Source organism: Lytechinus pictus, chromosome 7 (genome assembly GCF_037042905.1).
Source record: "Lytechinus pictus isolate F3 Inbred chromosome 7, Lp3.0, whole genome shotgun sequence".
Classification (NCBI taxonomy): domain Eukaryota; kingdom Metazoa; phylum Echinodermata; class Echinoidea; order Temnopleuroida; family Toxopneustidae; genus Lytechinus; species Lytechinus pictus.
Window position 1 is genome coordinate 11,891,096 of NC_087251.1, and position 20,081 is coordinate 11,911,176.

At 35.7% G+C, this 20,081-nt stretch overlaps 1 protein-coding gene across 8 annotated transcripts in view; it reads left to right on the forward strand.

The window, feature by feature from the left end:
- Positions 1-20,081, forward strand: part of LOC129264955 (leucine-rich repeat-containing protein 9-like) — a 43,768-nt gene that overhangs the window by 14,192 nt on the left and 9,495 nt on the right. For all 8 annotated transcript variants that reach the window (XM_054902923.2, XM_054902927.2, XM_054902924.2 and 5 more), the window contains 18 exons: positions 521-700; positions 2,357-2,480; positions 3,557-3,750; positions 4,418-4,592; positions 6,737-6,876; positions 7,591-7,777; positions 8,321-8,380; positions 9,534-9,665; positions 10,714-10,980; positions 11,914-12,091; positions 12,362-12,582; positions 13,110-13,232; positions 14,001-14,176; positions 14,291-14,354; positions 14,851-15,005; positions 15,431-15,722; positions 16,678-16,746; positions 17,071-17,196. In XM_054902923.2, the coding sequence (XP_054758898.2) occupies positions 521-700; positions 2,357-2,480; positions 3,557-3,750; positions 4,418-4,592; positions 6,737-6,876; positions 7,591-7,777; positions 8,321-8,380; positions 9,534-9,665; positions 10,714-10,980; positions 11,914-12,091; positions 12,362-12,582; positions 13,110-13,232; positions 14,001-14,176; positions 14,291-14,354; positions 14,851-15,005; positions 15,431-15,722; positions 16,678-16,746; positions 17,071-17,196 (2,863 nt within the window). The remainder of the gene's footprint in view (positions 1-520; positions 701-2,356; positions 2,481-3,556; positions 3,751-4,417; positions 4,593-6,736; positions 6,877-7,590; positions 7,778-8,320; positions 8,381-9,533; positions 9,666-10,713; positions 10,981-11,913; positions 12,092-12,361; positions 12,583-13,109; positions 13,233-14,000; positions 14,177-14,290; positions 14,355-14,850; positions 15,006-15,430; positions 15,723-16,677; positions 16,747-17,070; positions 17,197-20,081) is intronic.

Below are 20,081 nucleotides of genomic sequence, written 5' to 3' on the forward strand. Positions count from 1 at the left end.
GCTCAAGGGAGCACAATGCCGTGAGGGAAATTCCATAAAGTTTTTTTGTAAAGTTTAAAACAATTTTACCACTGACAGAAATTGGCAAGTCAACTGTGTATTGCAATCATTATGCAGATTATTGATTTCCAGGTAATTTGATTTCAGTGCAAATATAAAAAAAATACAAGATTATTTGATGTAGGATAACAACCTGTCTAGAAAGACTACCCAGATTCATAAAAGTCATAAACTCAGTTGCAGTTATAAGCTGATGGAGTGATACCATCTGATTGGCCAAGAGAAAGATAGTCAGAGAATGGGATAGAAACCTGTCTACATAGACTGCCCCAATGGAAACATACAAGTGAGTTATTCACAGTAGTCTGGTCACTTTTCTACACAGAACCTTGTTTGATGAAACTTATTATTAAATGTTGCAAAACCTATGTCACAAAATATGCAATGATGTAAAGGATATTCATTTGAGAACTGTCTTGCTACATGGGCTGAATTTTCAAATGACCTTTGTTGTATACAGGTTCACATCATGCCATGACCTGATCCTATCACGGTTCTGTGCTTCTGATTACCAAGCCCATGGGATCACAGGATTGAAGATACATAGGATAACTAGGGTTCATAATCGCATGCTGAGGTACAGGTTTGATACCTGTCTAGCTACCTTCTCAGAGGAAGACGACACACCTACTCTAGCAAGGTAAGAATCATTGATGATTTCAAATTTAATGTTGGTGCTGTGTTGGAAAGACAGTATGGATTGTCTTCCCTTGCTCCAACACCTAATCTAAGATTAAAGTTTGGTGTTGGAAACACAGTATGGATTGTCTTTCTTAGCTCCTAGTTTCATTTAGTGTTTGTGTTGAATTTGGGTGTTGGAAGCACAATTGGAATTGACTTGTGTAGCTCCAACACCTAATCTGAGTTTCATTTAGTGTTGATGTTGATGTTGGTGTTGGAAGCACAATTCAAATTGTTTTACATCTTAGTTTCAGGTTCTTGATGGTATTGGTGTTGATTTTAGAAGCACAATTTAGATTTGACTTTGCTTTGACATTGCATCTGAGTTTCAAGTTTGGTGTTGATGTTAGTGTTGGAAGCAGGGGAAAAAATACTTTATTTTTTGCAGGAGCCATTTTCTAACTGGTCACAAATTCATGGGAGACGTTTTTCAAATTCCGAGAGCCATTTTTGAATTTGCTAGAGCCATTTTTAAAATAAAAAAAATCATTTTACACATGTTGAATCTGAAGTATTGTTTGTTGTGTTTTAACTTGCCCTCCGTACTATTTCTTTAACCAACAAAAGTAAAGATTGCCTGCCATAATGCCATTTGTTTAATGTGCCATCTGTACTATTTCTTTTACTATTAAAAGTGTCTAGTCTACATCTATACTAATTATAGTACAGTCCCAATTAACAGGGAAATTGTTCCTCATATTCCTACCTGAACTTATGTGTTCGTCTAGCTGACAGTTTTTCACAGAATTGTTCAAGCAAACAATTCAGAAATCACGAACCAACTCCGAGAAATATCCGGTGACCGATGCGATGTGCAACTCAAATGCATTCGCCTATGCAGCTACACACATACACGCGCACGCGGTGTCTATTTCACTACACGTATCGCTATATGTGGGCCTACACAAACAACGAGGGTAAACAAAAAAGGACCCGAGTTTGTACTGACATTGTGATTAAAATAAAAATAGCAATGCAATTCCAGGACTATGAAAATCGATATTCGAATAACGGAAAAATATCCACTGGTAATTCATCGAAACTTTTGCAAAGATTGGACAGGGTTCTTACCAACAGTAATTACTTTGGGACTAAGGATAAATGGCGTTCGAGCTAAAGCCGGTTCGCAGCAGCAGCAGCAGCAGCAGCAGCAGAGCGTGCAGGTCCCGAACTGCCAATATGGCGCCGTACATGAAGCTGACGTTAGAGGACGGCGATTGCATTGTATTGCGCTATGTGCAATACGACACGCGCGGTCGTATCCACCTCTATGTACGCTGCACAAGGGAAGACAGCGGACGTACGAGCCAGTTTTTTTTTAAGGAGCGATTTTTTTCCCCCGATCGCTCTCTCTAATGGGTTTGCGAGCACGATTTCAAAGCTTACGGGAGCGATATCACTCAGCGCCCCCCGTGTATTTTTTTCGCTGGTTGGAAGCACAGTCTAGATTGCATTCATTTAAGCCTTGTGATTTCAAACTTGTCATCTAAAAATTGTTCTTCAGGGAGTTAAGTTGTCCAACATTTACATTTTTTATATAAAAGTCTGTGCAAATTATGTAAGTATTGCTTCTGTGTTATTTTGTAAGAAATGAATCTTTTGTTGTTGTCATTAGGCCACAGAGTATGAAGAAGCTGCAGGAGTACCTGTTCTTTGTCTGGGATCCTGAACTACCGGGGGGTGAGAACCAACCCATGAAGGTTCTTGAGGATGGTCCAATGGATCAAGAAACATATAGGGTGAGGAGTCTGTTAGGTACTAAAGTGGCATCAGCACTTTGGAGGAGGAGAGAAAGGGGGGGGGGTATCCCTAATAATCTTTGCCTCTCTTAACTCACAAGCCTAAGCTTTCTCTTTCTTATTTAAAAAAAAACTTGTGCCACCCCTGCATATTCATAGGACCAGAATTTTTGCAGCTGCAATTATAACTTCACTGAAAGGGCACTTTGCAGTTCCTGTATGTAATAGAAAAGGTGGAAAATGAAAATGCCATTGAGAGTTTTAGATTAAGAACTATTGACTGATGCAATTTCATTTATCTTTCAAAGTTGTAAGGGAAGTTTATGAACCTTAAATAAAAATTAACTGAGGTTATATGAGCTTGCATGGCTATACATTTTCTAAGAAGAAATTACCTCAAATTATTTTCCTATTGATTTATCTGCTCTATGCCAAATGTATATAATGTGTCACCTGCTGCTACTGTCCACCAAGTTCACAGTTGGGAGATTCCACAGGACAAAAACATGTATGCTTTTCATAGGCATAATTGCTGTCATGTGAGTGACTGGGTGAACAGGGGCCTGTTGCATAAAAGTTACTATTATAGTAAATCTTTCTTGGAATCCTTGAATTTAATTGGCTGTTAAGCTTTGTTGCCATGGTAGTTACCGTTGGATGGCAAAGTAACCATAATAGTAGAGCGTTGTGGCCCAGTGGATTAGTCTTCTGACTTTGAAACAGAGGGTCGTGGGTTCGATTCCCAGCCATGGCGTAATTTCCTTCAGCAAGAAATTTATCCACATTGTGCTGCACTCAACCCAGGTGAGGTGAATGGGTACCCCGCAGGAATAATTCCTTGAATGCATGAGCGCTGAAAGGCAGCTCAGGCTAAAGCCGGGGTAATAATAATAATAACATCGCGCCTTGGAATAGAATATTTCTAGATAGATGGCGCTATATAAATGCCTATTATTATAGTAACTTTTATGCAACGGGCCCCAGGTTGCAAATCAAACTAGCTTGATATCCCCCCTCCCAATATCCTGTTTAAATCTTTGTCTTTTATTCAACTAAACATGCTTATTTCTTAATAGCAATTGGGACGAGATGGAGCTGTGCCATTATCAAACAGTCTCAGCCTATGTGAAAAGCCTCGCATCCAGTACCTCACCTCCAAGTCTAGGACTGACCCTACGTCCCATGACCCTTGCCCTTTCAGACATGGTCAGCTAGTGGTATGTAAGGTGTACCTAGGGAAAAGCTTGCCTGCCCTGGATGTCACTACAGGGTATGTATTAGCCAACTTGTCTGCTTTACTTATTGACTATTGTGAAATTGAATTAAATAAAATAAAATAAGATGACGCATTAATCAATAATGAATAATGATAATGCCTTTGATTGTTCTGATGTATATTATTTTGATCTAGATTATCATATTGTTCATCAAATTAGAAATCTAGGACAATACCCAATTCACATCAAATTTCAAAGAGATTAAAAAACATTTTGCCTGAAAAGAAATGACTTAAATTTCATACAGATAGAAAATCTAAATGAAACCTTTGTGCAATGTGTAACCTGTCTTGATCAAGCTAGTATCATATGCAGATTTTGCTTTTCAAAATTGTTATGTACATGTCACTGAGAAAAACAGAATATCATGATGAATTTTGGAACAACAAAGTCCATGGAATTTGCCTTTAAGATACAAGGAACTGAGAGACTTTAAATTCAATTGATCTGTTATACTACTGTATATTTAAAGCCCCTTTCACAATTGGCGGTGCGACTGCTTACAACCATTGCAATTCTGTGCAACATATATTGTGACCAAGTGATCGCAGACAGTCGCACAAGCAATTGTGAAAGCCCCTTTAGATAACATACCCATCAAGTAGGTTAGTATTTTAACAATTGTCAAAGTATGTTTCATTGATTGTTATTTTTTTGTAGCATCCACCAGAAGTTCTACCCCAACTGTGATTCAGTATTCAGACCAAAGTGTTTTTCTGGTGGTGTACAGGAGGAATCTCTGTGTGAATGCTCCTCTAGACAGTGTGAATGGTTTGTCTTCAACAATGAGCTTGTCCTGCCAGAGTATGTCATTGATTTTGAGTATGTAACAAGGGTGAGTATGTGTGAACTGTGTTTATCTCTGTGTGAATGCTCCTTTAGACAGTGTGAATAGTTTGTCTTCAACAATGAACTTGTCCTGCCAGAGTTTGTCATTGATTTTGAGTATGTTACAAGGTTGAGTATTATGTATGCATGAATTTTGTTTCTCTTTGTGTGAATGCTCCTTGAGGCAGTGTGAATGGTTTGTCTTCAACAATGAGCTTGTCCTGCCAGAGTATGTCATTGATTTTGAGTATGTAACAAGGTTGAGTATGTGTGAACTGTATTTATTTTTGTGTGAATGTTCCTCGAGGCAGGGTAAATGGTTTGTCTTCAACAATGAGCTTATCCTGCCAGAGTTTGTCATTGACTTTGAGTATGTAACAAGAGTAAGTATGTGTGAACTGTGTTTATCTTGGTGTGAATGCTCCTCTATGCAGTGTGAATGGTTTGTCTTCAACAATAAACTCATCCTTCCAGAGTATGTCATTGATTTTTAGTATGTTACAAGGTTAGTATTATGTATGTGTGAATTTTGTTTGAATGGTTCTCCTGCCTGTGTAAATGATTTTTTTTCCAGTCATGATCTCGTCTTATCTCTTTTCTGAGCGTGAGTGTGTGTGAACATCATTTTATGAATTCGATTGCTTTCACACCAGTTATGTCATTGATTTCAATATTTTACAAGTGAGAACATGTGTGAAGACAATTTAACTGTTAATCATGTATTCTTTGTATGAAAACCAATCTATGTAATGCAAGTACTTTATCTTTAATGGAAATCGTTTCTCATTGAATATTGTACAGTAGTTTGTCACAGGTATGGTTATAAGAGAAATCTGTTTCATATAAAAATTAAGTCTTGCAAGTATTTTCTTTTCCAATGAGAACTTTCCATGATTAAAAATGTTTTACAACTCATCAATGTTCCATTATTTTTTGTCTCACCTGCATAGCAGAGTGAGACTATAGGCGCCGCTTTTCCGACGGTGACGGTGGCGGCGTCAACACCAAATCTTAACCGAAGGTTAAGTTTTTGAAATGACAGCATAACTTAGAAAGTATATAGACCTAGTTCATGAAACTTGGCCCTAAGGTTAATCACGTATTACTAAATATCCTGCCTGAGTTTCAGGTCACATGACCAAGGTAAAAGGTCATTTAGGGTCAATGAACTTAGACCATGTTGGGGGAATCAACATCAAAATCTTAACCTAAGGTTAAGTTTTTGAAATGTCATTATAACTTTCTTTTCCAATGAGAACTTTCCATGATTAAAAATGTTTTACAACTCATCAATGTTCCATTATTTTTTGTCTCACCTGCATAGCAGAGTGAGACTATAGGCGCCGCTTTTCCGACGGTGACGGTGGCGGCGTCAACACCAAATCTTAACCGAAGGTTAAGTTTTTGAAATGACAGCATAACTTAGAAAGTATATAGACCTAGTTCATGAAACTTGGACATAAAGTTAATCAAGTATTACCGAACCTCCTGCTTAAGTTTCATGTCACATGACCAAGGTCAAATGTCACTTAGGGTCAATGAACTTCTGCCAAATTGGGGGTATCTGTTGAATTACCATCATAACTTTGAATGTTTATGGATCTGATTCATGAAACTTGGACATAAGAGTAGTCAAGTATCACTGAACATCCTGTGCGCATTTCAGGTCACATGACCAAGGTCAAAGGTCAATGAACTTTGGCCATGTAATCAAGTATCTTTGAACATCCCGTCCGAGTTTCAGGTCACATGACCAAGGTCAAAGGTCATTTAAGGTAAATGAACTTTGGCCATTTTAGAGGTAATTATTAGAATACTGTCATAACTTTCAAAGTTTATAGATATAGTGTTTAAAATGTGGATATAGGGGTAATCAAGTATCACCGACAAGTATTAGGTCACATGATCAAGGTCAAATGTCAATGAACGTAGTATTGTATCATTATATGAATGGTATTTTTTGTGAATAATTATTTTATAGCAGTTTTCAAAGTCAGCACTGCTGCTATATTGAATAGCGTGATGCAGGTGAGACCGCGAGAGGCATTCCACTTGTTTCAATTATAACATCATTAATACACAATTGATGTTATTAATGATTAAGAAATGAATGTAGAGATTCTATTGAAGTTGTGTTTCTATTACTTACAGCTTCCATCACCTAGTCCATTTATGAATGTGATGGATATAAAGCAAGGCGAGAAAGCTAAGAGACCTGCTGCATTCAATGTAGACCCTCAAGCTGATGATGATCTCTTACTCATGGAACCAGTCTCTCAGCCTAGGCCACGGTAAGCCTGTCAACCAATCAACAGTCTAGTCAGATGGCTTATTGTACTGTGAATTTAAAATTCAACCAATTGAATCTCTTGTTTCATAGTCTTGACTTATTGGATTAATTTTCAAAGGTTATCGAACCAAAAGTCATATTATTGACTCATACCGATGCCAACTTAAATAGGTTTAATTTACTAGTGTGCATTTATTGATTCCTTTGAATTGATAGTATGATGTACTATTGAGTTAATTTTATATATTTGAGTTGAAATTAAGAAATCACAGTTTGATTATTAAAACACAAAGTGTAAGCCTGTTACATCTTCCTTTATCTGTTTCTGCTTCTTCTGTTCAATTGTATGGCTTTCTATTTGAATCATGCACATCTACTTTGTTATTCATATTCTTCTGTATGGTGTGTTTAATCATGATGACTTTTATAAATGTATACTGAAATTGAATTGAGCAAGAACAGCCAGAACAAAATTATTCTGATGTCACTGTATCTATATTTTGTATAGGATTCAAAAATATGAATTGAATTTATTTGAATAGCAATCAAGTGAAATTAATTGAATTGAATTGAATTTCTTCAACTTAAATGGAACTGAATTTGATTGACTTGGTTGAGTTGAAATGAGATAAATTTCTTCACTATAATTACTGTTACATCATGATCAAAGTGAGCACTGAGATAGTTCATTAAAATTCCATTTTATTCTCTGTAGGCTTTCTATGCTGACTGAAGAGCTGCTCCTGAAAGCCACCAAAGCATCCTCCCTGTCATCCATTACAGTCCTTAATCTCCATGGTAATGGACTAACAAAGCTCAAACATCTCAGTGCCATGACAGCTCTTCAACGTTTGGTTGTTAGTTTCAATGAACTCAGTAGATTAGAAGATGTTGCTCATATGGTGAGTTTTGGATGACAAAGTATGATTTCTATATAGATCAATTATTATTATTATTGCTGTTGTTGTTATCATTATTAATAATTTTTATCATAAGTAGTATTTTTTTTTTTTGGGGGGGGGATGGGCAAAGTTCTTCATGAAATGAATTGCAGGTTTCTTTTAACTCATGAAAAATACTGAAGATTCATGGTATGGTCTGGCAAAGTCAATTCTTTTGGATAGTCATGGAAAGTTAAATTCTTCTCAATAGTCATTCAATGGTAAATTTTGACAGTTCTTGAAATATACCTTCATTGTGGATGGGGAGTTGCTACTGCAGCATATCCCATTTATAAGTTTGATAGGTGACATATTCTTAAATTGCTTAATGCTAATTATCATACCCAAAACAAAATAAAAAGTACTTTTTGACTCATGGTAAAGGGCAAACTTTGTTCATACAAGAAGTGAAATATTATGAAAGTAAGATGCCATTTTATTCTCTTCTATTCATTGAAGTTGATATTTGTGACTATGCTTGTTTTCTCTTTTTCAACCGGAAAGGCAAACCTTGAGTATCTTGATGCAAGCTTCAATAAGATCTATACACTAGATGGAATGAAGGTAAGATACATATTATCAGTAAGCAATTACTTACTGTTGGTGAAGCTGACATTACGTCAAACCCTCGTTGGGGAGACGACCGCAGTTCAGGCCCTGAACTGCAAATTTTATACCCCATTAACAAAAACCTCGTTTAGAGAATTTAAGATATTTCATTATCAAGCGCTATCAACCCTGAATCGCCCAATAATCCCTCTTATGTATCATTTCACCTCCGCACGCTGGCCTGAGGGTTAGACCATAAACAGCAGCTCTGATATTATATATGAGCAGCTCTGCCTGTAGTAGGCCTTTCTGAATGAAATTAGTGTATTTGATATTTGATCAAGTTTTCAAAGGCATATTGTATTAAAAAATCCAACGTTAATTCATTTTGTTTTCAATTTTGAACGAAGAAAATCGGCCCAGAAATAAAATCTATTAAGGAGAATAAAAATGATTGCATGTGCTGGCAAGCCGTAGGGTTTGCAGAATCGTCACGCTGCGTATGTAATTGCGGTTTAGTTCTTTTTGGACCCATCGAGTTCAAGAAACACATGTTTAGATACTTGAATAATTGGCCTGGGTGACTTAGGTTTTTCATGGTTCGAAACGGGGGCTTGCCTTCTTCAACGAGTGTTTTGCCTCATGGATAGTGATAGGTCAAACTTTTGATTCTGAGGTAATCTTGATGTAGCCAACCAAGAAAATATAGGTCAGATATTCATTGATATTGAATTGCTTTATAGGAGTGAAACATATTTCTCATTGCCTAAACTTTGTAGATGATCTCTGCTCTGTGTGATCTGTATTCCATATCTGAAGTTATATTTCTACAAAAAATGAAATATGTTTCTCTCTAAAAACTATAAGGAGAAATGTAAGGCTCAAATTTGTTTAATTCCCTCCCACTCCCCACCCCTTAAAAAAAAATCAACAACAAGAAACCCAACACTAGATAGGTAGGACCTGTCCATTCTAATTCGATAATATTTCTGCTTATTGTAACACCTAATACAGTTTAAAACCCTCTTTTTTAAGCACTGTACATTATTATTACCCTAGTCATCAGCATTGCTTTGTCTGCGTGTGATGTATGTACTCTCTCCACTCCCTGGGGAGCAAGTTTTGTGGCACCATACCTTAATAGGCATTTATGTGTGTTTGTTTGCAGGCTCTTGGTAAGCTGAAGATACTAGACCTTAGCTGGAATGAGATGACCAACACAAGAGATGATCTGTCTATTCTTAGGAAGCACTCACCTAATCTCACATGTTTAGAACTAAGACATAACAACTGGCAGAAGGTATGTACATGATTGTATATATGCCAAGATTTAATTTACTGACTATTGATGATTTTTGTGTGTATTTTAAAGTAAATACATTACTACTGAAAACTGAACTTTAATATCAATCTTTTATTATATAGTCTTTAAATTAGTTTTTGGTGTAGATCTTTGAAATCACTTTTTTTACAATGGTTTCATCTCTTTTTGAAATAGTTATGGAATGATTAAAAAATACATGTTATTCAATAGATTCTTAATTAGTTAATGTACTTGAGGTAACATTTAATTCACTAAAAGGGCAGATGGTACAGACTTTAGTTTTGATACCATTAGATGGAAAGTCAGGACAATTCGTTTAGCAGTTTTTTTGTTTTTTTTCTGTTCAAATAGACATGACTTTTATATGTTGAACCAATCAGCAATTCTTACTTCAACCTTTTATACCAAAGGTTGAAAATTGCCATGTTCTGCATGTTGGCTATTTATCAATTTTCTTTTAAGTACAAATTACTTTTCGAATTAAACTTGTATGTAATTTTTGTCTCACCTGCACAGCAGAGCGAGAGTATAGGTGCCGCTTTTCCGACGGCGGTGGCAGCGGCAACGTCAACAATGAAATCTTAACCTAATGTTAAGTTTTTGAAATGACATCATAACAATCACGTATTACGGAACACCCTGCCCGAGTTTCAGGTCACATGACCAAAGTCAAAGGCTATTTAGGGTCAATGAACTTTGGCCATGTTGGGGGTAATTGTTGAATTTCCATCATAACTTTGAAAGTTAAAGGATATAGTTCGTGAAATGTGGACATAGGGGTAATCAAGTATCACTGATCATCTTGCAAAAGTCTTAAGCTTGAATGTCATTTAGGGTCAACGAATGTAGTATTATATCATTATATGGGCAGTGTTTTTTGTAAATAATTATTTTGTAGTTCTTTTCAAAGTCAGCGCTGCTGCTATATTGAATTGCATAATGCCAGCGAGACTGCCAGAGGCGCTTCACTTGTTAAAGAGAATCTCAGATTTTATCTTGATTGTTACTCCTCCAAACTCCTTAGCCTGAAGGTCTACGACTGAGGACCATTGGCAGGCTCAAATCCCTGACCACCCTCAACGGTCAGGCAGTGACCGAGGCAGAGGCTACCGCTGCTCTCCGCATGGCAGCAGGATCTAGGATATCTCAAGTGTCCTTGCTGGCACACACCAGGACAGATGAGTGTAGACCACGCAGTCTGAGTCTGGTGTCCTGCGCACAGCTCCTCACCAATGTCAGTAGGAACAAACCTGATAGACAGAGTGAGAGTGACAGTGAATGGTACACTAAGGTAAGCTCATTTCCATGATTCCTGTCTTTGATAGTCAGCAGATACCTTACCGTGATATAGAATGCACAGGCCTTAAAGGTCAAGTCCACCCCAGAAAAACGTTGATTTAAATAAATAGAGAAAAATCAAACTAGCAAAACGCTGAAAATTTCATCAAAATCGGATGTAGAATAAGAAATTTATGTCATTTTAAAGTTTTGCTTATTTTTCACAAAACAGTGATATGCACAACTCAAATGAGACAGTCGATGATGTCCCTCACTCACTATTTCTTTTGTTTTTTATTGTTTGAATTGTACAATATTTCATTTTTTATAGATTTGACAATAAGGACCAAACTTGACTGAATCATATAGTACTAAACAATGCTCATTCCACATGTCCAGGGAGGAATTATTTGTTGTTTCACTTGGCAAAGAGGAGAAAAATAGAATATTCCATATTTCATATAATAAAATACAAAAGAAATAGTGAGTGGACGATGTCATTGTTCTCATTTGCATACCTACCAGGATGTGCATATAACTGTTTTGGGAAATTAAACAAAACTTTAAAATGTCATAACTTTCTTATTTTACATCCGATTTTGATGAAATTTTCAGTGTTATGCTTGTTGGATTTTTCTCTTTTTATTCAAATCAACTCGTTTGGGGGGGGGGTGGACTTGTCCTTTAAATATTGTTGATAGTCTTTTACCTGACTACTGCACTTTAAAGCATCCAAAGGGCAGTTAGGACCACTTCCCTATACCATCATGTGGGGTCCACTTCTCATACATGTATCCCCAAATCGAACTATTAGTTATTGTAGTGGTATATTGTATGGAATCCCTAAGTATTATTGCCAAGAGTTTGGATTTTCTATCAATTACTATTTAATCTTTTTAATCTTCAAATTAATATGATGTTTTATTTCAATTCATTAAATTTCCAGGTGACTACGCTGAATTTAGATAGCCAACACATTAGTAAGTTGTCCAATCTGGAGAGGCTGGTCAACCTTCGATGGGCATCCTTCAATGACAATGATCTGACTAAGATAGAAGGTTTAGATAACTGTGTACAGATTGAAGAACTTTCATTGGAAGATAACTGTATCTACAGAATAGAAGGTGAGAATATTAAAGAGGATGCATTCTGTAGCCTTGGTGTAATTCTCAGTCATATCCCTTTCCATTTGATAAAGGATGATTATGAACAGTTAAATTTTTGAAATGATGGACAATTTAGATAATTCTTCTACTCTACTGTAGTTAGAAATGCAATTTACCATCTATCTGTATTAAGAATTACTGAAATTTTCTATTTCTTTTAGTTTATTGGAGATTATCTGCCCTTGGGTGGAACAAAAGTTATATTTGATGCTGATTTCCTTTATCAAGGTATCTACCACTTAAGTAAGCTGCACACCCTGAACCTGGGCACCAACAACCTGAGTACCTTGGAAAATGCAGGATTGGACAAACTGGATCATCTACAATGTCTCTCTGTAGAGGACAATCGCATCTCAACCCTGGCAGGGCTTGACAAGGTCACTTCCCTGCTGGAGCTCTATGTTGGCAATAACAACATACGCAACATTAGAGAGGTCTTTCATCTCAAGGTAAGTGAGTTATTTCATTTGATCAAATAATATTTAATCAGCTGTTGTGGCACCCAAAAGAATGTTTGTTGGTTTTTCATTGCTGCCGAGGTAACCATTCAATTAACCTGGGCGGAGAATAACATTTGTCTTGTTAAAAAGAATACTTGAAGGGTTTAAATTGCATGCCATCTGTGGCACAGGTCAATTGTGTGTTTCTCATGATAGCATTAAATGTTCACTATAGTGAAAAAAACAAAAACATAGTTTCCATAACACTGTATCCATTAGGAAAGTCTTCCTGTTGACATGATGTAAGAACCTCCATTTACTTGGACAGGATCTCACGAGATAGATTATGAAACATATTTTACAAACAAATTTAGATCCAAAGTTAAGATATCTCAGCAGTGATTGTTTCTTTGATTGCATGGGGTACTAAAGTTAAAAACATAAATAAGAACAACTCCAAACTCAACTGAATTACTGTATATATCCAGAAATACGAAAAAAACTGTAAATATTCATCCTTCCTGTCATTAAAACAGCCCTTGCCAAACTTTGTAATCCTTGATATGTGTGGGAATCCTGTAGCCAAGGAATCAGACAACTATCGTCTCTTTGTGGTTTATCATCTCAAGTCTCTCAAGGCCCTTGATGGTTCTGCAGTGGTAAGTGATTGAAATTTTTAGGATACAGTTGTGGAATTCCAAGCCTGAGTTGGCATACACTGTCATAGATAGCGTAGATATAAGAATAATTGGTAATTATTGGTAAAGATGTATGCAGGGTCTCTATCATCCTTTAAAAAAATGATTTTTCGTCCATTAAAAAAAATTGCCCTTGTAATATTGCTGAAATTCTAAACCACTATTTGGGTTGATTATTGAAGGTAATTTGTTCTATATCAAGGGTTTGAAAAGGAATGATGATTGGTTGGTTGTGACTGTACATACTAGCATAAGTACTTGTTGGAAAACAATCAGAAAGTGACTTCAGACTATGGGACTCTCTTAGCAACCTAATGATACATATTTTGATTGCATGACCAAAAGGCACTAATGCAATAATCGATTATGAACCTGTGTTTCCAGATCACAAGTCCTCTTATTATTATTATTATTATTTATTTGACCAAATCATGATACAAACATAGATGACATTATACATGGTAAAAACAAACAATACAGAATGGAGCAGTGCTACATGCTGGTCAGGGGTGATAAAAGTATAATAAATAGCTGTTGCTCGGAAGCATATCACCCCCCACCTGTAGCACTGCGTACAAATATCAACTTAGAAAACAAATTACACAAAATATAATCTAGCCCAATCTTGCTGCCTTTTCTATTACATAGTTTCTCAAAAGTTCATACATGTCTTATGCTTCATTCGGGAACTAGATCTCATGCATTGTTTTTTTTTTAATCCCTTTATAGGAATCTACAGAAGGAGGTACGGCTAGGGATACCTTTGGAGGGAGGCTGAATCAAGACTTTGTGGCAGAGAAGCTTGGACATTCTAACTTTCATGAGATCAGAGAGCTTGATTTCCCTCAGTGTGGGATCAGACAGGTTGATCTGGGATCGGGAGAGCACTTCATTAATCTACGCAGGTAAATATTTTGTGTTAAGCACAACTGGTTACTATTAAAATAAAATAATGCTAATTATACTAAAAAGATGAAAGATGAAACTGACAAATTCCACTGTTTCCTTTTTTCTTGCAGTGTGAACTTGGAGCACAACAATCTGACATCTTTTAGTGGTCTCATCTATCTTGTTAATCTGAGGGTAAAGTATACTTCAAACCTAGCTATGAAGTTTTGTTATATAGCGTTAAATTAAATTGCAATTGTCACCCAATTTCATTCAGTGGATTATTGCCAGTTGCATATTTAAAAAAGAGGCATATTCATAACTCTTATGTAATCGGTTGCTATTGAATTCATTTGTATCTGAACATAAAACCTTGAGAATATGTAAAATTGGCTGAAATTTCATGTTAAGTTATGCATTTTAGGAACACACACACACACACACACACACAGTTTCAAGCATCTTCCATGCAAATATTGAGGAGTGTGTACTGGTCTGATTTTTATAGCTGAAAATTTTGCCATTTTACATATTAGAATTTCAACTCTTTGTGTAGCCAAAAACCATTCCAATCTTCCAATAATAATTGCTGGATGAATACAAAGTCCTGAAAACTTAAACTCTGAGGAGAAAGTAATTCCTCAAAGCAAATAGCAAGGTGGACATCAATAAAGTAAATTTTTTTTTTCAGGTATTATGCCTAAACCACAATCATGTCGAGTCGATTCTTCAAAGACCGAAGGCATCTAAAGGCAGCAAGGTTGACAAGGATGATCACATAGATCACCACTTCCTACCAGGAACCCTGACACCCATCCTAGACAATCTAGAAGTGCTTCATCTAGGGTAAGCATTCCAACAATTCAAAATGATTCTCAAGTTACTTGATAAAAATGAAAACTGCAAGCTTAAAGTAGACTTCTCAGAAATATTTGTGAAGAAATTACATTTGTCAATAGATTTCTGAAGTTTAATCTCTTAAAAATTAAAAATCTGTGCAACTTTGGAGAAATATGACTTAAAAGAGGTAGTAAGTAATACTTCTCGCAAGGAAATATGCTTTTTTTAGAAGATTTTGCATGGAAGGTCAAATTATGCAGACTTAATTGTACCAAGCTTTGATGTGCTATTATGAAATATGTATTGAATATGAATGAACACAGCAAAATATGTTTCCCACATTTTCTTCATGTCATGATTAAATGATAATCAGTACAATTCTAATGATATCTATATATTCCCCCCTTTATATGCTGTTTTTGCCTGTCCAGATATAATGGAATCAGTGACCTGAACAAGCTGGAGATGTCTCGGCTTCCCTCCCTCAAGGCTCTCTTTCTCCAGGGCAATGATATCAGCAAGGTGGAGGGGATGGACGGGCTCCAGGATCTCAGAGAGCTGGTCTTGGATCGTAACAAGATCAAGAGTGTAGGGGAAGGATCCTTCATCAACCAGTGGAACCTCGTCGAGCTCCACCTGGAGGAGAACAGGCTCCGGGATCTATCCAATCTTCAGTACCTGGAGAACCTTCAGAGGCTCTATGTGGGGAGTAACAGGATCCAGGTAGGTTACTCCTGTAATAGTGCTATTTAGAATTATACAGTGTGTCCCAGAAAGAAAAAATCAGAGATAGATATTGTAATCATCAAATTTATCATCTCTGTTTTGAATTTTAGCCAAATAATCAGTGAATTGTCATGCATAACAGATAATGAGCAAATGCAAATTTAGTCCTGTTGCATAGAAATTCATGTGTAAATCTCTACTTACTGTCATTCATATATTTATTTGTCAGTTAGCATCATGATAGAAATATTACTGAACCATCCATCTTCTCTGCAAGGTCATTATATCTTAACAAATCCTGTTCCCTCTCTGTATATCTGTCTGTCTTACATCATTAGCTTTGTCTCTCTAATTTTTCTTTTTCTTTACTGATCATGGCCATCCCATCAATTTCTGTTATTTTTCCAATCAAAACCTATTGTTCTCCTTTGCATTGCTGGCATGGGCATGAAACCTACATCCAAACTATGATGGGGTTATTGAACCTAGGTCACATGACAGGATGAAATTTACAATAACCCTGGATATCAAATTCCTATCATGAAAATTACATAATCAAGAATTCCTTCATTAAAAATTACAATGAAATATACACCTAAGCCATATGGCAAGACCATCATTACCAGCTGTGAAATTTACTATTTTCTTAATAAACAAGTTTGCATGCAGATGCACTATCATTTCCATGTTAAGTGAAATGATTTAATTTTTCATTAACTGTTCTGCAAAAGAATCAGAAATATTTTATTTTATTAACTATTTAGTTATGTGAGATGATTTTTCATAAAAGTAATTTTTGTGCAATAAGTTTTTAATTATTCTCTCAAAAATGTTTGGTTGCTGAACCGATCTTGTGCGTATTCTCTTGCATTTAGAACTGTAAATGTAATAACAGGCTCAAGACTAAGAAGTAACATCTATTTAATATTTCATGTTTTTTTTTATTCTACAGGACATGTCAGAGCTTGAGAAGTTGGATCGTCTGCCAAACCTAATTGAACTCTCAGTCATCAGCAATCCTGTAAGAAACCAAAACTAAAATATATTATGTTCATTATCTTCTCTCAGTCAATATTATTATTGTAATAATGTACCAAAAATTATTGAGAATCTAATGCCTAGAAAGAATTATTTTCTTTTCTTTAAACTGTGATCATGAAACTGGTTGAATTAAGTTTATCAATAAATTCCTTTGCTATGAAAATGGTATTTTAGCCATGTTTTTCATAAGAAAAGATGCCCCTTAAACGTTTATGGAATGGTAAGTAAAGAATTTGCAATTTCATATTATACATTTATATTGTTTCGTTATTAACAAAATCTTAATTCATTACTATTGTAACAGGTATCAAGACGATTGATGCACCGACCAATGCTTGTCTATCGTCAGCCAAACCTCCTGTGTATAGATGGTATACCAGTTACACAAGAAGAAAGAACCAAAGCTGAATTATACTTTATGGAACAACAGGTAATTAAATAACATTCAATACATTTTGTTTCATTCACAATAAAAAATATACAAATGTACAATAAAAACATGTAAATATAACTTAACAATATGCATGAAGAAAATACCGTAATACATTGCATTAAACACAACATAATGGGGAGCGCCTCCGTCAATCTCGCCTGCATTATGCAATTCAATATGGCAGCAGTGCTGACATTGAAATCGACTACAGAAGAGAACTATCTAAATTTTCACAAGATTGAAACACACAAGTATCATCTGTAAAAATAATTAACTGGGGCATATTAGAAGTATGACATATATCATTAATAAAAAATAAGAAAAAGGATAAGTAAGACTAAGAACATGTATCCTTCTAGCCTACACATTGTAACATCCTGCTTTAACTATGTCTCTGTTAAGCCAATAACAGAATACTGTATGCATAAGCTATCTAGGAATATGGTCATATTATCAAAGTTTTTGGGTATACTTCTACAATTGATATGTAAGCAACAACATTTCTGTTTAAATTGATTGGTACCATTGTTATATGTATGTTTATGATGATTAAATTCTGAAGGAGAATAAAATGACTGGTGAGGCCTATTCACACAATATTTATAGTCACAAGGGTCATTTTTCACAAGGAGACAAAATATTTGAATAGTAATCTACTTAAAAATTACTGCATTGGTAATAATCACGGTTATCAGAAATGTACAAGTATAATGACAATCAGAAAAAATACAACAAATAAAACAAATTACAAGAGACAGTCAATTGTGTATGTGACTGCTTAAATAGCACGACTTAACTATAAATTAAATTGCTACCAAGTGTGCGAGTTCATCAAAGATTATGTTAACATATACATTATGTAAAATCGAGAAAGAATAGGTGGGTGTTTCATAAAGCTGTTCGTAAGTTAAGAGCGACTGGTGAACCTTTCTTACTTGCGTAATCATCGCCAATGAATATACCATTTACCACAAGAAAGGATCACTAGTCGTTCTTAAAGTCGCTCTTAATGTACGAACAGCTTTATGAAACGGCCCCAGTTCAGATCAAATACAGCGTATGAAAGTGTAAAAAGGATTGCACACCAAGGATGCAAATCCCTTTTGAGGGCAAGTAAGAGGAATCAGTGATGATTATATCATGCCACAGAGCGAAATAATATACATAATTCAGTATGAATCAATACAAAGCTACAGAGCAGCAAGCTCTGAGTTAGATTGTATGACTTATGACATTGAATACAGACTTCATTGAGAAATGACTCATTTTTGAAGACAACAATATGAGACACAGATGTATGGCTTTGTGATGCAGCTAGAGAATGACAAGCAGATTCCTTGCGAGTTTGTGGCATTATGTATATTGATCAACAACAGTTACTAAATAATGGTAATATTCAGATGAATGAGGACACAGAAGGACAGAGGCTCATCTTTGAGGTATGAGTGAAAAATGTTGATACTTCAAACTCTGAAATCACTTCTTTGGTTCAGATGAATGAGGACACAGACTCCTGAAGATAAAATCTGTTGATTAGAACACTTACTTCATAAGCAAGGATTCAAAATCATTGATAGTACTAGCTGGCATTCAGATTTGTGTTTGTGGTAACGATTTGATGGATCAAGTGAAACAAAAGGAATTTTCTTTCATGCACTAGGATATACTTTTGCTATCTCTCTCTTTATTTACAGGGGGCTTTCATATTGCCAGAGCTGCCAAGTTGTATTTTGCATTTTCAGTATTCTTATCCCCCAAAATCAGTATTTTGACAAAAAAAAAATCATTTTTTTTTACCGTGTGAGATAAATATGCATGCATAATGGCAAAGTTCGATCACTTCTTACATTTGCGCCCCACACGTAATTCGTAAACAATTGTGTTGAAGACTGAACACTCGACAATGAGCTTAACACATCAAAGTGAATGCATTTAATTTGCCCTTAAAAAAAACCTTTGAAGTAGTACATATAGTTTTAAATGAACACTCACTTACCATTATTGACTAGACAATTCTTCAGTCTTTTCTGCAAATGTCCTTTATTTCAGTTCTAACTCTTAACTGTCTCTAATGTACATGTACATACTGCAGTGCTTCAAAAGCTATTGAAAGTATCTAGGTTCCACATACACATGTCCCATATTTAGTTCAAGAGGTGCTATTCCTTCAGTCTTTTCTGCAAATGTCCTTTATTTCAGTTCCAACTCGGTTCATAAGTACATGTACATGGATCTCTAAATAACATGTACCTGTAGCTTCCAAAGTTACAAGCTCCTGAAAGTATCTATGCTCCACATACATGTATCATATGCTGTTTAAGTGAGCAGCATCTTATAGACTTGTATTGTATGCATGTGTAGCTTTCTTACATTTCTCAAGAAGTTGATCAGAGAAGGTCGTTTCATGACAAGCCTTTTCCATGGCCTGACACCAGACCTTTTGAGTCAGAAATTCAGAGATAGTTGGTGTTGCTAAACTGGCTCTGAACTCTGTTGCAATCTTCCTAACCAGTGAGAAGATCCTTTCATCAGTGGCATTGCTATGTGCAAGACTGAGTATTGTTAGCATGACTCTTGACAAGTTGAGATACTTCTTGCTGCCAGTTGATTTGTTCTCCATGTTGGAGATCTGAGTCCAGACAATATCTGCTCTCCCATCTAGGATTACTCCATCTAAAGTGTCTACTTGGTAAGATGCAAATTCTAACTCAAGAGCATCTTTGTCAATGCTATCCAGCTGAAACCTATTGACAAAATAGCAAACTGAAGAGTAAGTCATGTGTACTCGATTTGCTGGGTTAGCCACCCTTGCATGTTTCAGGACATCATCTTAAAGAGGGAACTTTGTAACAATATAGTTACAAGAGGTAACAAAGTATTTC